General features: G+C 42.4%; 1 protein-coding gene across 1 annotated transcript; it reads right to left on the reverse strand.

Moving 5' to 3' along the window:
* Positions 1 to 527: 527 nt before the first annotated feature.
* slitrk6 (SLIT and NTRK like family member 6) lies at positions 528 to 16102 on the reverse strand. The gene is made up of 2 exons (XM_022746529.1): positions 16039 to 16102; positions 528 to 4491 (listed from the first exon to the last, which is right to left on the reverse strand). The coding sequence occupies exon 2, from the start codon at positions 4474 to 4476 to the stop codon at positions 1939 to 1941; it is 2538 nt and encodes an 845-aa protein (XP_022602250.1). The 5' UTR covers positions 4477 to 4491; positions 16039 to 16102; the 3' UTR covers positions 528 to 1938.
* Between the last annotated feature and the right edge of the window lie 422 nt (positions 16103 to 16524).

Consider the following 16524-nt stretch of genomic DNA (forward strand, 5'->3'; position numbering starts at 1 on the left):
CTGTATTTGTATGAGTGCTGCATGTGTGTCTGTGCGCCTGGGCGCTTCCAACTGAGAGGTTACGTGTGTGTTCTTGTAAAGGAGCTTCAGATACATCAATTATGATAGAAAATGGAGGAATTAGAGAGGGTCCAGTGTTTCCCCAGAGAGAAGGAGGAAATGAAAGTCATGCAGAAAAGCACGGCTGGTGAAAAAACCCTGCAGCCATTGTTGTGTGATTAAGGACTAGGTTTGAGCTGTTTGTGTGTGTGTGTGTGTGTGTGTGTGTGTGTGTGGGGGGGGGGAATTATTCACACAGCAGGAAAACAACCAAATGGTGTTTACACAAGTACATGTATGCACGTACAGTATACATCTGCACTGTGGACGGCTGATAACGCCATTCTGTTTCGGTCGGGGCGAGCGGTGGGTCAGTTAGCAGACACACTGCACTGCAGAGAAGCAGCAGCTGTAACAATCTGGAGTTAAAGTTGAACCATAAATTCATTTCCACCTTCATGTAATATTGCAATTCTTTATTTCCTGTTTCTCAGTTACAACTTCTGTTTATATTCTGTACAGCACTGAAGGCACACAAAAACCATAGATATAATGGAACATAAGTATATACAAAATATACAGAATAAATAATAAATCTAGTTAAGTAGAAAAGCTACAGAGTGTGTGCTTACATGAACTGTTTCAAAGTTGAATGAGTTTCCAAGAGTATGAATGGAGGGTGTGGTATAAATCCTGAAGAGTGACAATGTCCACGTTGGAAAAAATGTCAGTCGCCAGCGGTCCACTGCTTTTAATACGAGCTGAGAAACAGAGAAAGGTTGGTCTGCGTGGTCTTGGGTAATGTTGCTTCAACAGTAACCATTCATGTGCTAACAGGTTAATATGCCCCGCCTCTGATCAGTTCCAACAGTTCCAGATCAGCCAATGACAGCATGAGGAGGGAGCAACGTTCCTGAATGCTGTTTCAGTATCGCCAGACATAAAATAGTGACGTGAAACACGATCTCTCACACACACACACACACACACACACACATACACACACACTGAAGGATCATACACATTTGTGGCTCATTTTTTCTGGCAGAAATTCAAAAAAAAAAATTCAGCAGGACTTTGTTGATTGTCATGCACCATCTTATGGCATTGGATTAGTGCAATGCATTTTTACAAGATTACAGTTGTGTATTATATACTGTACTTTAAGTGCTCTATTTACTGATTGAGAGAAAAATAACATCCTTTCTGTGAGTATCATCAGCTTGTATAAAAATAAATAAAGACCCCATAGACTGCAGCTGAGCAGTGGGATGGGTCGATCCGAAGAAGTGACAGGAGAATAGCCGTGGAACCACCACTCCTATCGCTGTTTTCCAATGTTGGCATTTTGCTGACTCTACGGCACAATGAGCATTCTGGTTACAGCGATCCAGCTGGCTTATGTTGACAGAGGGTGTAATCAGGTCATACCCAGAGTCAGGATAGACTGATTAAACAGCAATTCTGGGTCAAGTGGTGATTGAAATTCACTCCCGTCTTTCCAAACATCTGCTTTATCCTGTCAGACGTGGGGGTGTGTGTGTGTGCTGCTGTGGATCAATTCATTTGGCTGCAGTAACACCATGGAAATTGAATCAATCGTAAAACGCTGATTGAGTGAATTTCAAAGAGGGTTTCAACCCAGGTCTGCTCAACAGACGGCGACAGCTTCTTTAAGTTACATTTGGCCAAATATATGACACTGTTCACCAGCTACATAACATGGCTGTCAACAAATACAAGGTCACAAAAATAAACCAGTTACATTCTGTGCTACAGTAAAACTTAAAGTGATGTTCCCATGATACATATTTCACACTGTGGAACAAGAGGGCAAACAGTACAAGGCACTTGGTTCAAAACATAATATACGTCGTTTCTTTTTTCTGCTGCTTAAGCTCAGTTAAATGCAGTTTGATGCTCCAGAACCTCCAAGTAGTCTGGCTCAGTATGCAGGTTAGCTTTGAGTTCAAAGTACTCATTCTTAGTTTGCTCAAGCATGACCTTACGTGGTCTTGTGTACATAATTGTCTCCATTAGCTTTAACTCCTCCTGGTGCCCCGGGACCTGCATGTCCACAGCAGACTGAAGCTGGGGCATGTTTTTCCTAAGGTACTCCGTTATTCCAAGCTGCTGCAGCTCCTTCTCCCGCTCCAGTATGTTCCTGTACAAGGAGTTGGGATTCCCAAGAGTGACGAACTCTGCAGGGCACTCTCCAGTCATGGGTCTGAACTTTGAGCTGGGATTTCCCGTGAGAGGAGACGTGTTCTCCTTCTCCATGATACTCCGGCAGAGGTGGTGCTTAGCGCCCGGCTCGTCCAGGCTATAATCCAAATCTGCGTCGTGCTCCTTGTGCTGGGAGCAGTAGGTGGGGTTGCGGCAGATCTGAACAATAGGACTATGTGATCTCTCTTCATACAGACTGGCAGACCCTGTTCTCTGGGTCAGAGTGTGGTGTGTAGTTTTCTGCCCATACATGCTGTAATGTAAGTGGATGGGACTACTGTTGGTGTTTTCTCTGGGCTGTTCCTCCGCTGCTTTTTTCTTCGCCCTTCTCCGCCGGCGGTGTACTACAAACACCACCAGCCCTGCCGAGCAGAATATAATCATGAGGACAAAAACAAGAAGGCTTAAGATGAGCACAGAGAGTGGGACAGTGTCTGTGAGTGGGCTGAACAAACTCTTGCCGCTGCTGTCAGGCCCCAGTGTAGCTGTCACACTCTCCTCGCCACCTGGAGACATAGGGTAGTAGGTCCCTAAACCGGGACACAGAGTCTCATGACGAACACTTCTAAGCTCAGCCTGCATCACGTTCTTTGGGGTGTGACACAAAATGGAGCCCACCACTGTGTCCTTTCTGAGTTTCTCCACCCATTGTTTGAGGCTGAGCAAGTCGCAGCTGCAGTCCCAGGGGTTGTCCTCTAAATAAATTTGCTCCAGTGAGTCGAGTTGATCAAGCACGTTGCTCACTGGCAGGTGCATAAGTAGATTTTTCCTCAGGTTTAATTTGGTGAGGGGCACGTTGCGAAATATCTGCGCGGGAAGAGAGCTGAGCAGGTTGTTATTTAATGACAGCAGCTTCAGGTTTGGCAGGGGATTAAATGTGCCTGGGGCAATCTCTTTGATAAGGTTGTATTCCAGATACAGGTATTCAAGGTTGTGGAGCCCCACAAACATTGTGGAAAACAGTTTCTCAATTCTGTTACCATTCAAATACAGTTTTTTCAAACTGCTCAGGCTGAGGAAAGTTTCATTATCAATGTAATCAATTCTGTTGTTTGCCAGGTTGAGCAATTCTAAACTATCATAGGTGACGAAATCATATTTCAAGAGTTTCTGAATCATATTTCCCGTCATGACCAGTTTAGTGGGACTTTGCTGAAGTATTCCGATATCCGACACCTTTTGAATCCCTCTGTCCTGACAATGCATCAAAAACCCAGCCACAGGGTGATTGTGACAGGAACAGTGTTCCACACAAGGGCTGCCAGGAAAGTGAGAGGGGGTCGGTACCTTGGCGTCATCTTTGGCGTTGACCAACTTGGGAACCTGAGACACTTTGGACGAGGGTGTAACGACCATATCCAGCGACTTTGATGGCTCCTCCAGGTTAATATCTGCATGAGACGGGCACAGAACATCCCGCTTCACTTTAGCCAGAATGGTTCCCTTAAGGTGATGTGGTGTGCTGCATACCACATCCCCAATTGCAGACTGGGCCCTCATGTTTTCCATCCAGATTTTTAAATGTAAAATGTCACAGTCGCAGACCCAGTCATTGTCCTCCAGGAGAAGCTCCATTATCCGGCCGATGTGCTCCAAAAACCCCACGTAAGGCAGTGTCTGCAGCTTGTTTCCACGCAGGTCCAGGTGCGTGAGGGGCACAAACCGGAAAATGTTGCTGGGTAAAAACTCGATGGAATTATCATTCAGGATGAGGACCTTGAGGCGGATCAGTTTGTTGAAGGCCCCTGGCTCGATGACCCGAATAAAATTTGTGTCAGCTTGGAGAAACTCCAAATTCACCAGGCCTTGAAAAGTGTCCTCTTTCAGAGTGACGAGGAAATTGCTATTTATGTGGAGTTTTTTAAGTGAACCGAGAGCGCTAAAGACCCCTGGTTCCAGCTCTTGTATGCTATTACCCCCTATGTGCAGTGACAGGGCATTCTTAAGCCCTTCCATTTCCTCAGCGCGCAGCTCAACCAAGTCATTTTTGTAAAGGTTCAGGTGGAAGGGCACACCTGACGGGACTATGATTTGGGAGATTTTGCTGATGTTTCTCTGCTCACAGTTCAGATGAAGGATGCCATCTTTCCCCTCGCAGGAGCACAAGGAGTCACAAGACTCACTAATAGAGGATGATGCCTGTGAGGGATGGATATCTTGGGATCGCACCGCAGTGACAAACAAGGCGATGAAAATGATACAGGGCACCATTTCGGTCTGAGATATCTGTGAAGAAAGGGTAGAGGCATGGGCAGAGGGGGTGGGGAGGAGAGAAAAGAACATTAAGTGCACATTGTTATACACGTCATGCAAAGGCTGACACAAATTAAACGTATGGGTCTGAATAATCCCTCTGTTTAGATGTCTGAGAATGAATGAGTGATGTTCAATGTCATTCATGTCAAATGTCATTCAACTGTCATGTGTTACATCACTTGAACTTCTGTTGTTGTATGTGTAAAAGTGTAATAGAGTAAAATGACATTTATGGGTGCATTGTATGCATGAAGGGAAGTCACACTCATCTTGGATGAAAGCATTTGTGTCGAACTGTCTTTATATAGTGAAAATGCATGAAAAATATATAATAGGAAAAGGCAAACCATGTTCACGTCTATTACTCTACCCTTCTTAATTTTAAATAATACTCATACTTGAAGTTATCAGTATCATGTCTGCTTTTATTGGTGAATGCTTTACTCCTCTGTGGCCTTTACACTACTTAGCAATGCTGTGGCCTGTGTGGACTTGAGAAATGGCCGTCAAACCAAGTGTAGCTGCTAATCGGAGTTGTAATAATGCACAGAAAACAGTCATCAGAATCCACAGCATCAACCTGGACGCTGAATTTTACCAATGGTTAAATACATTTCACAGACTGAGCCATGACAGTAAGACAGCATCTCTTCCAGTGACTCACAGTGGGATAATGGTACATTTTTAAAAAATGACTTTCTCGTTTGACTGATTTTGTGCCCTTTATATGCAGACTCATCTGAACAAAGACTTACTCAGTGTGACTCATACAAATGCACAAGTCACTTCAGTCCATTTTGAGTCCATGTCACATCTAAATTTAAAACAGGCATCCTACACAAAGGACTGAAAATGAATGGATGTGTCTTTATTGTTCAGCCAATTAACTCACACTCGACTGGACTGAAAGGGAACCGATCACAATATAGACCAAGCCTATATTCATCAATCAGATTTCTTATACTGTTAATCTGGTTGTGTTAATACATTGTTCCCAACTGTTCTTCAAGCAGTGAAGCAAAGCTCCTATGAGGAGAATTTAAACTTCATTGTAAGCAGGATTTAATGTTGAATGACAAGGGAAACGCTGAAATGTGAATTTAATGTTGAGAGCCTTCAGCACCACATCGAAATCCATTACATTAATTTGACTAAAATCACAATGGATCAAAGGCTACATCACTCTCAAGGGACTGGTGGAGATGCCATGGGAAGATGTCTCTTCCCGTGATCAAGCAGAACTAGATATCCACTGTTAACGAACTGAATTCTTCAAAGCAATAAGATATGGAAGGAAGACACAGCTGTTCTTGTTAACGAATCTGATTAGCATCTGGAAACCTTCATTCTCACTAGACAAGACAAGCCTAGTTCAAACTGAACGCATACAGAATGTAATCCTTTCCCAATTGTAATCAGAAATGTTAAAGATATATATCAGATTACTGTAGTTAGCTCAGATGAGAAGCGTTGCTAGCCCCACACACTCCTGAGGAGAAGACCAAAAACCTGACAGAGAGAAGCTTTCACATCCACAGACAAAAACTGAATTTGATAGTTATAACATCACTCTTGTCTCTTCTTTCTCCTTCACCTTTTTTTTCCCCTTTTTCACTGTGTCTCAATACATTTTTGTGCTGCTGAGTAAAGTAAAAAAAAAAAACCCCAAGCCAACACCATCTCCAACATATTTGATATATGTGGGCATACACCTCAAGGTCACTCTAAGCATTTGCAGCCACAACAGATCCAGGGCTCACACTCCTCACTCCACGGATGAGTGAAAAACTGAACTATCACAAAAAATACTGGAGAGTATGAAATGCTCCTCATCACAAGAATTTAAGAAAATAAATGTCAACGCTCTCCTCTTGCAATAGACAGAGTCAAATAATAGTTCGCAAACTAAATGCATTAATTATCAATTTCACTAATTTTGTACAGGGACTCACAACATCAGACAGAATACAGCAGAATAATTAGTTGCCATGTTCTTGGCTCCAGGGACAGCCAGTGCTCGGAGTCAGCCTGCACGGCGCAACAACAATAGGGAGACCCATCATTGAAGAATCTTTCAAAATGGCAGCTCATTATATCTCATTAACAAAACCAGTAATTGTGCAGATAAAACACTAGTGTCAAAGGTATTTCTTAAATGGTAAGCAGTGCAGAACAAGGAAGCATTTCATGTCATCTTAATATATCTAGAGGTTTTCATTTTACAGCTTCAGAGCCAGAGATATGGTAGCAGTTTACCACAGGGGCCTCTGATCTAATATTTATATGGATTTCACAAAAGATATAGACCTGGAAAGAAAAGGCTGATTTTATGTTGCTTTAATTCTTTTAAGGCGTGCCGGCAGATTATGCTACCCTAAAATGCATGAAAGACAATAAAATGTTAAGTTACACTTCGCCAAAGCCTCCCACACATCACAGCAGCTAAGAAATGACCATCTTCAACCAATAATAGGCAGAAAATAGAGAGCTTAGGTTGTCTATGAGCTCCAATTACCCATGTTTATCAGTGGAAGATAATGTGAGGGAAATATAATGAAACACCAAAATATAATTTGTCAAACCTATTAAATATGTATTGTTTTGAGAGTGATAACATTCAGAGTCTGGCTCTAAAACCTGGTGCCAAAAATTACTCTGGCCATTTTCTTTCCATTATTTCTCAGCATTTGCTTGTTCAGGAGCGTGGTTGTGGTCATGGCTGTGACCCCGATGGCTCGTAAGACAACTCGAAATGAAACAAAGACTATTAACAGATGTTATCACGTAAGGCATGATAACACTCTGCTGAGGGCAAATATGGAAAGGCATTAGCCGCACGCGCCCTTTCTTCTGCGTTTCAAACAGACTCGTCTAACTGATCCATTTTTCAGGCAATCAATGTTGCATGGGACTCGGCGTGACGGGCGCAGGAGATGAAATGCTCTTCCAGTGCCAGTCTTTCACTGCGCTCTCTTTTCCAGATTCAAATGAGCATCTCTAGCTGCTCAGACAATTCAATTAGAGATCTACTGAAGCCCTATGAGATCTCCTATCATGCATGTGACCGAAGTCAACTCATTGTCCAACAGCAAAAGAGATGAATTAGGAGGAAACAGAAATATGTGGAGGGGGGGGGGCAGAGGCAAAGTGGAGAAGAAAATCTGTTAATGTAATATTTATCACACATTGAGCCCTTCCTACAGGCACTGTCACATACACAACAGGCTTTGCCCACTTGCACACCCATAAATAGCATGTTCACACTTTATTTGGACCAGCTCTATGTATTGTATTGTTCCTGTGCAGTGAAGTGCTCCATAATATCATGGAATACACCCATCATGAATCTAGTGCCCCCCTCCCCAGTGTCACAGTGACGAGGTTTCTTCTCTACGATTCTAGCAGGCGCTCTCTCACAGATCAGTCATGAATATACACGTTCATATGCCGCACAGATACAGAACACGGCTCTGAGAAACTGCTGTCTTTCCTTATTGATCAGATTTAATTATATTCACTAATGATCAATACACATAATATACTCCTCCTACTCGACGCTAAGAAGATGGTGCTGATATTAACAGCCAGAAGAATCAGCAACAGAACGTCATAGGAAATGACTGAACAGGGACAAGCCTGCACATCACTCACAACTCTTTACACTGGTCTACAGGGTCTTGCTCATGGACACTTCAGTAGGGTAGACAACATAAAGACAGGAAGTGGGGTTCACCACTTTGGCTCCACGACGCTGCGCCATACTCCATCACTCCATCACATTGAGTATTTAAATATTCTTTTCCACTTCATTTCATTTTCTTCTTGGCTGTCATCCAGCACACCACCAACAGGCATAATTAGGCTGGAGACATTAGATTTACTGTCACAACTGGTCTATGTAGTGTGAATAAGCAACGGAGCTAAACATGTTGCCGAACCTGTGCTGATAAAGTCATCACTGCGATACTCACTGCAAATTACAATCATGTTGAAACTGACAAATATATCATCCCGGTTCTTACAAGTTTTCCAATCCAGTCAACCTTGGACTGATTGTGACTTTGACAAACATCTGGAAGACAAAAGTATCCCCTATACATTTGGAAAGCTACGGTTCGCACTCAGTGTGTAATCTTTACTGACGAGCACAAAGCACACCTTCCCTTGCTTTCCATTGATTGTGAACGCTTCATGCACCATGCGCCAAAAGGGCCAGAGCGCCGCAGTACCACTTATTTTTATCCTCTATCCATTTGTCATAGTTTGCAGTGAATTGACACACACAATACAGACACAGTATGTGACAACAGACCATAAACCTGGATTTGAACTGTACCGAGGAGCGTGCACACTTTGCAGCTGACAGTTTAGGACATTATTTTTAGATAATATGAAAACAGCTATAGTCATGTTCTGTCCTTGTCACTGTCAGAGTAAGTAAAGCACGCTGGAACCGCAAATAGCCCATAAGGCAGAAGCCTAATTCCTTTTTCTGTAGTGTGAGGCAACTTGATGTACAAGTATGAAAGGCTTGTTATCCCTAGTGGCCCCAGACAGATAGAGCCATTCTCCCAACTCCGTCAAGACTGATAAAAGTCACTCCACATTTGTGTTATAACATATCATGTGGATATCTTGTGGATAATCCAGAATTTTTTTGGTCTTCAACTTGTTTTATAAGGCTTCACAGTCACCTTAGTTCTCAGCATTTTATGACCTTAGCCCTCCTCATTGCTAGGCTACCTGCAGTCATGGTGATTCATGGATCTTGACAAAAGCAAGGTTGAAGGAGTAAATTTTAATTCACTGAAGTCTGAGGTCCCCTGAGTCAGAATCATATAAATAGTGGTTCATGTGTTAAAGCTAAAATGTAGACGTAATCTTTACCCCACAGCAAGCAACAAACACATGCTGCTGAACTCCGAACAGGTATGAAATTAGCCTTTTTCTTTCTTTCATTAGTGCAACTTGTGTGTCTCAGTCTGAGTTTACGCCAAAGTATATCTCAGTGTAGGTACCAAGAGCCTGTGCAATTACCACAGTGGCAGGCTTCCAGCTCATGGTACACAGCTTCAGTGTCAGAGGATAGTGCACACTTTCCCAAGTTCCTTAACTGGCCTATATTTTTCTATTTATCTGCTTTCCTTTGAGATATCCACAAAATCAATACATATTGAGCAGTTCAAGGAAACACAGTATAACATCAAGTAGACCAACTGGACCAAACTTGTGCACCTTCAACTATTAAATCACCCCCACATTCCCGACCTGGATAGGAGTTATGCTCCAGCAACCCATACTTCCTCCATCACCTGCTCCACCATGCAGAAACAAAGATCCTTTTGGCAGTGTTGTAAGCACACAGCCTTGGTGACCAGGGGAGCGAGGATCATGTCCCATGCTCTGCTGGCTGCTACAAGGGTTGCATCTTTAGAAACATCATCAGTGGCCTGTTAAAAAGCGAGATCAGCTGTGTCCTTTCTCATGTCATGCAGCCGTTCTAACAGCTGGCGGATGATCATAAGGGAATGTATAAGCAGTAGGGCCCAAACGGCTTTACAGATGGACACATTATATATTGTATCTGTGTTATCAGAGTACAAAAACACAGCCTCCCTCTCCCTACCTTGTGTACTGCATAGCCGCCTCACTTACTGTTCTCTGCTGGTGGGCCTTAATTTCTGATAGAGAACATATGCATGATAGCACTAATAATAGAAGCACAAAGACTGTGTGTGGAGGGAGGGGGTGGCTCGGCTCCCCTGGCAAGCGTGATTTAGCAGGCTTGCATTTCAAATGGTCTGTTTAACTAATGCGCAGTAATTAGTTCTCCAGAAATGAGCAGGCAGATTACACAAGTGTATAGTGGCATCAAGGTGCGTTTGGTAAGGAAAGACATCTGGACCAAACAGATGTATATCTACTGTCTGCATTATTGTCCCTTTAAAAAGGGGCGCGCTCTATTCAGCAGTGACTCACCAGTACCCAGCAGGACTGGGGAATTGTAGATAAATTCATTCAGAATAGTCAATACAGAGGCAGCTGTATCTGGAAAGTCTGGCACATCAAAAGCAAAGCCAATTTACCAAGAAAAAATATATTCTAATGCAGTTTTGCTCATGACTGTTGCAGAGTAATATCATTTTAGTAATAATTCATCCTGTACAGTTGTTAATTAGTTGCCTGGAAATAGTCAGCAAGTTAGGATGTCATACATAATCATCCCAAGTCTTCTCAGTCTGTATCTGTTCCCAGCTGTTTGAATTGCCCATTTAAAAGGAGTACCCACCCTCAGTAAAAAGGCCACAGGGTAATGGTAATGACAGTCTTATGATTCACTCCATAAATAGGTGTAGATGTGCTGTCTGATATACACGCTTCAGTCGCAAAGGAGCCAGACATTATAGGTAGACAGACCTGCTTACTGAGCATAAACAATGTAAAGGGCACCACCTCCAACATTCTGTAGTGTTGGGACAACAGGACTACGAGGCAAATCGCACCGTGATTCATATCCATATCCACAAATATGCATGTCATTTTGTGAACAACAAACTTCCTTCATTTGAGTCTCAAAGCAAAATGACATGCATGCTCTATAAAAATGTGAGCCAAGAACTAGAAAACAGTCTCACGTTAAATCATTTTGATTATCTAAAAGTAAAGTAGATATGCATGTTTGGTTTTACTGACAGAAATTAACATAAAGTGTACATAGTATGATCACATTCTTATGTAATTAAACAAACATAATTGCATGTAATGACACTGTAAAACTCATGACAGATTATAGTCCCATGCATGTATTTCTTTTGTTTTGTGACATCCTTTTGGCAGATGCACAACTGATTTGGATTGCACTGTACTGTATGCTCACAGTTCCCCGGCAGAACCCTGCTGAGGTTACTAATTAGACAAACAAATACAAAGTCATTAGCTATTTTTATGATCACAACTGCTAGTGGATGCAGTCATAAGTAACAGCTGAATGCTATCCGTTAAAGTGACAATTAGGCTGAAGTCTATTATAAAATATATGTGTTTGAAATTGTGAATGACATATGTGATTGTATTATATATTTTATATTTAACTGGTGGTTACAGTGCCATCACTTACTCTGCTAAGTAACTGTACATTTAAATATGAAGAGAGTTGAAATATTTGTTGAGCCCATACATGTCCATGAGAAAAATGGAAGGAAAAAAATATATAAATAAACAAAACAATAGTACTCTAACTTTAAGCCCTGTGGATTAGCTTTCAGCTAACCTAGCAAAAACATATCAAAAGTGTCGAAGAAAAAAGTAATACCAGGATAGAAGATTAGCACAAAGTCACAGACTCTTGTTTGGAAAGCGTGCACAAGCAAGTTTTACCTCTGACAGAGAGTCACTGGTTGGATCATTCATACCCCCTATCCTGATTCTCTCTCAGCGCTCCCTGTTTATTCACTAGACAGACCATAATTCATTCCTGTGTCACACTGGGATCAGTGTAAGTTGCTTTATAATGCAGAGCCCATAGAGTTAAACTCCACCCATCCAACACTGAGCAGACTGATGCTAAGTGCCTGAAGGGAATCCAGTCTACGACCACTGGAAATAACAAGTATCAGACAGAGCAGACTTAAACAATACACAGAGACAGGGCATCTGGAATTATGGGTAGAAAACATTCCCAGAGAACTAGAACATAGCTTCACTCTGTGGCCCTCAACTGGATGAGCTGGTTACAAGGTGGAAAGACTGATAAATATCAAGCCTGTACAAGTTTGTGTGCAAATTACTGTACACTTACTCAAAATAGAATGAGTGAGGGACAAATAAAACCTGCATGATATTCATGAACATCAAAATGTGACCATCAGTGAGTGAAATCCACAGTGTAAAGCTCAAACTGATGTTGAGGAGACAGTTTTGAGCCTCAGGACAAACCTGGGGAGTCTGGGTTAGTGGGGGTGATGCTTCAACAGTACTGCAGTCCCACTCTGGGAGTTAGGCTGATAAAACAGGTATATTTTTACATAATAGTCTTGTCCAGACACTGAGGACGGCAACTTTAATGCAGATTTAGTTAAAGGTATCATGGTTTTCTGCCCCTTCATTTTCTTTTTTTGGATCACGTACTATGGACGAGTTAATTGAGTGTCTGATGACTTAACAACTACAGAGACTTGAGCTGACCTGCACTGTCCTACTGAACAAGACCTTTCAAGACCAATTAAGTAGGAGTGCCACAGCGGGCACTTAAAGAAGCTGGACAGCATTCTGAAGCTCCTGTTTAAACCTGCAGAGGGTGAAAAAAGCTTCAAAGTCAAATGAAAAGAACGCCTAAACACACTTAGTTCCTTATTTGTTTTTTGGATGGGTTACTGCCAGGCACCTTAGAATGCGTATAACCATAATAGAAACTGAGGATTATGTGCATTTACAGGCAACACAGCATGCACCGCAGGTCTGGTGAAAGAAGCGTGCACGGATCGCACGTGACGTTGATGCAACAGAAGGGAGTGTTGCATTTCAAACAAAGACAAAGGGCTGTTTATTGTCCTAAATAATCTGCTCACTGAGCATTTCATCAGAGTGCTCACCACAGCCCATCATATTTCATGTGCTACTTTCCAAACAGCAGGTTTTTTCAATATTCATACAGCATGAAGCAAGAGGGATAGATAGACAGATGTCAGACTCAGCACCTGTCATGAAAGTCTGTTTTCAACACCATGTTGCTGTGTGCATCAGTATTTTTTTGGAAAATCTCAGTTTAAAACATTGATCAGCAACAACTTTTAAAAAAATCATGAATCTGTTGTGTTGAAAATGATTTAAAGTGCTGTTCTTACATTTGGACTGAGGTTCCTAAAATTTTTAAGTAAGTGGAAAAACTTGGTCTGGAGCCCTGCGAGGACTCTATCGACTCGCCAGACTCCAATAAGAGATCCACTGGCCTGGAGCTCCCACCTCCTATATGTCTCTTGACAGAGAGGTTTAAAGCAAGAAGAGCTTTTACTGAAAGAGGCTATTTTCTTCCAGTTGTTTGAGATAACACACAACAGCAATACAACAAGGAGTGACTAAGCACAAACAGACAAGAGCTACTTTTAATAATAAAGAGTGTCTTGTCGGACAATTACATAGAACGTGTTTTACAGAGAGTTCTGAGTCCAACCTGCTCATTTACTCCAATTTTCACTACTTCACAGCAAAACATGAAACCTAAATACCAGAGACCTGGTCTAACAGCAGGGGAGAGACACCCCCCCCCCCTATTTACTTGAAGGTCACCAACCAACAGTTACGTTGCATCCACTAATACTTAAAAGTCAGGCTACTTTTGCTCGGGGGCTGAGACAGAGAATGAGAAGGAGACTAAGATGGAGAATGCGAGACAGTGAGACTTGTTGCATCCAGCTAGAGGTTGTTCCATTTCAGCCTGACATGGGATAGCAGATTAGAGCCCCCTGCACTCTATTGCTTTAGCGTGCATGTGCACAAATGTGTGCTTTTGTCCTTGTGCACGCGTCCTCGGCCTTGTTTATGTACGCGTACTCGGCTCTGGCCGTCCATCAACTTCCCGGAGCGCCCTGCAGTGTTCCCAGGCACCAATTATGGTGGGACTTGTCCCTTTTTCCTCTGTATAGGAAGTGATGTGGCTTGCCCTACAGGGTCGACACCACCACTACACCCACATATCTGCAGAGATTCTGCCAGTGCCCACGGCCCTCCACCACAATCCTGGAGAAATGATAATTATGACATCCGCCCACTCAAGAGGCAAGAGCTAGTTCAACTCCCTTGCCCCTTGCTCCTTTTTTTTTTGACTGATTCAATATTCTGTGGGCTGGCACTGCCTTCTTTCTCCATGTCTTAGAGAAGCAAAGGCTCTTCAATATATCTGCAGGCTTCCTCTGTAAGAAAGTAGTGCGCTTTAATAAAGTTTCATGATGCCTCTACCTCTGAGCCGATAGTCCTAAAACTGCAGACTGCTCGCACTGATCACACCAATTTCCTTTTGCTGTTTCACACATTACAACAAACAAAACCTATTCAAACACACATTTGTGTTTCCCCTCAATGCAAGCTATTTGTTCAATAGAGATCTATCAATCACCTAATATCCACAACCTGTGATTTTTGTCAACAATTTGCTATGGTTGGATGATTATTGGTATTAAACTAGTGGTCCTGAGGCTGAAGAGAAGGAGGTGATATCTGTCAATGTAAATTCAATTAATTGTGTGGAGACCTCTTGTTAACTACAGAATGTCGGGGGGAAGCCAGAACATGAACAAAGCAGCATAAAGCACATCCTGCATTTTGCATAATTTGTTAAATTGTGCCCACATAGGTTCACCCCTCTTTAAAAACCATCAATCAATAATGAATCCCAAGTTATTCAGGCACATTAGGCTTATGCACTCTATACATTTATGGTATGGAGCACTTATAACTATGCTATTAAATTATCAACCATTGATTCATCCAAGCACAAAATTGGTATCCAAACTCAATTATGCAATTCACAATTTAAAGCTAATTAGACACTTCTTTCCTTCATTAACTTGTACTTAAATAGGACCTCACCCTCAAATGGAGAAAAAGGCAGTCCTGTAAGATAAAGTAAAAACTGATTAAATGAAGCTTGATTGAAGTAAAAATGTATTTAATCAGTCCTGATCCACAGTATAACCAGAAATGTGTGGTTAATGACGTAAATGAGATTAACTGTAGCAGAGAATTAATGCTTCTGATAAAACGGACATCTTCTTTCTGATAAATCAGATATCCTCCATTCTGATTGGCTGAGTTTGATCAGAAGTCGTAATGCTGTCCCTATTAAAAACACACCTGTGACCAGTAACATGTAAATATGAATATTCAGACGGAACAACTATATTTAGCTATGGCCAAATGCCAGAAAAAGAGGATCCATTAGGCAGTGGAATCTGTCACCAAGCAGAGGTCTGCTTCTCCGGCTATACAGAAAAACCAAAGCAATTTAAAGCAAGATGTTAGGGGTTTCAGTATGGAGTAAAAAGCATTGTACAGGCACATCATCGGTCTGGATTACCATACGCCTGCACACTGCCGTAGGATACAGTAACTGCGTGTGGCAAACAGCCAGGTGTGCTGGAGGTAATGGAGTCCCCTCAGGAAAACTCACTGGTCCCTCTCTGTCAAGTCCAGGCACTTTTATTATAGGACTTTCTGTACCATCATGCAAGTGATAAATAGCCATGCAGCCCACATACTGTACATTTTACAGGAGCGTTCTTTATTATTTTTAAAAGGTATAATATGAGAGGGTCAACTGCTATATAACATACTTTCGCTAGTTGGAACCTGCCCATAATGGACACCTGGATTCCTTGCTACCTAGCCCATTCTGCAAATACAGCAGTGAAACCTTCCAACGCACCTGGTCCATAAAGAAAGTAATTAAGCTCATTCTAAAGTGCAACGTTTTACAGACGTACACACAACAAATGTCATTAGTGCCCCTGCTTCGTGACTTACCGACTAAAACTGATGAAAAAATAGGGAGCCTATTCCAAATTTCTCCGTTCTCAGTCCATCAGTGGATGCGGGGAACCGACGCATTGAAGAGGGGCCAACCTCTACAACACTTTCTCTCCGGTCCAGCGGGCTGCTTAAAAACAGACCGACACACGAGGAAACTTCACAGGGTCCGTCAGTCCCCGCTTGTCCTCTCAGGGTCCACTGTCTTTCTTGATTCTTACACAGCTGTCACACACAAGGGTTACTAATTATTCCGTTGCGCGAGGGGCTCGCGAGCTGCCGGTCCCGGGATGTTGATGAGAGTCGCCCTCCTCCCACAGCCACTCACAGTTAATTATGATTAAGTTGCAGGTTCGAGCTGCCACAATAGACCAGTGTTTGGATTAAAAAGAGACTATTCTCTCATCTTTTAAAAGTCCACTCTAAATCAAAGAAGCGCGCACGGTGTCCTCCTCTCGCGCCGCGCCGCGCGCTCTGTAGTTA

This window comes from Seriola dumerili, unplaced genomic scaffold, assembly GCF_002260705.1.
Source record: "Seriola dumerili isolate Sdu_G_001 unplaced genomic scaffold, Sdu_1.0 BDQW01000105.1, whole genome shotgun sequence".
Lineage (NCBI taxonomy): Eukaryota > Metazoa > Chordata > Actinopteri > Carangiformes > Carangidae > Seriola > Seriola dumerili.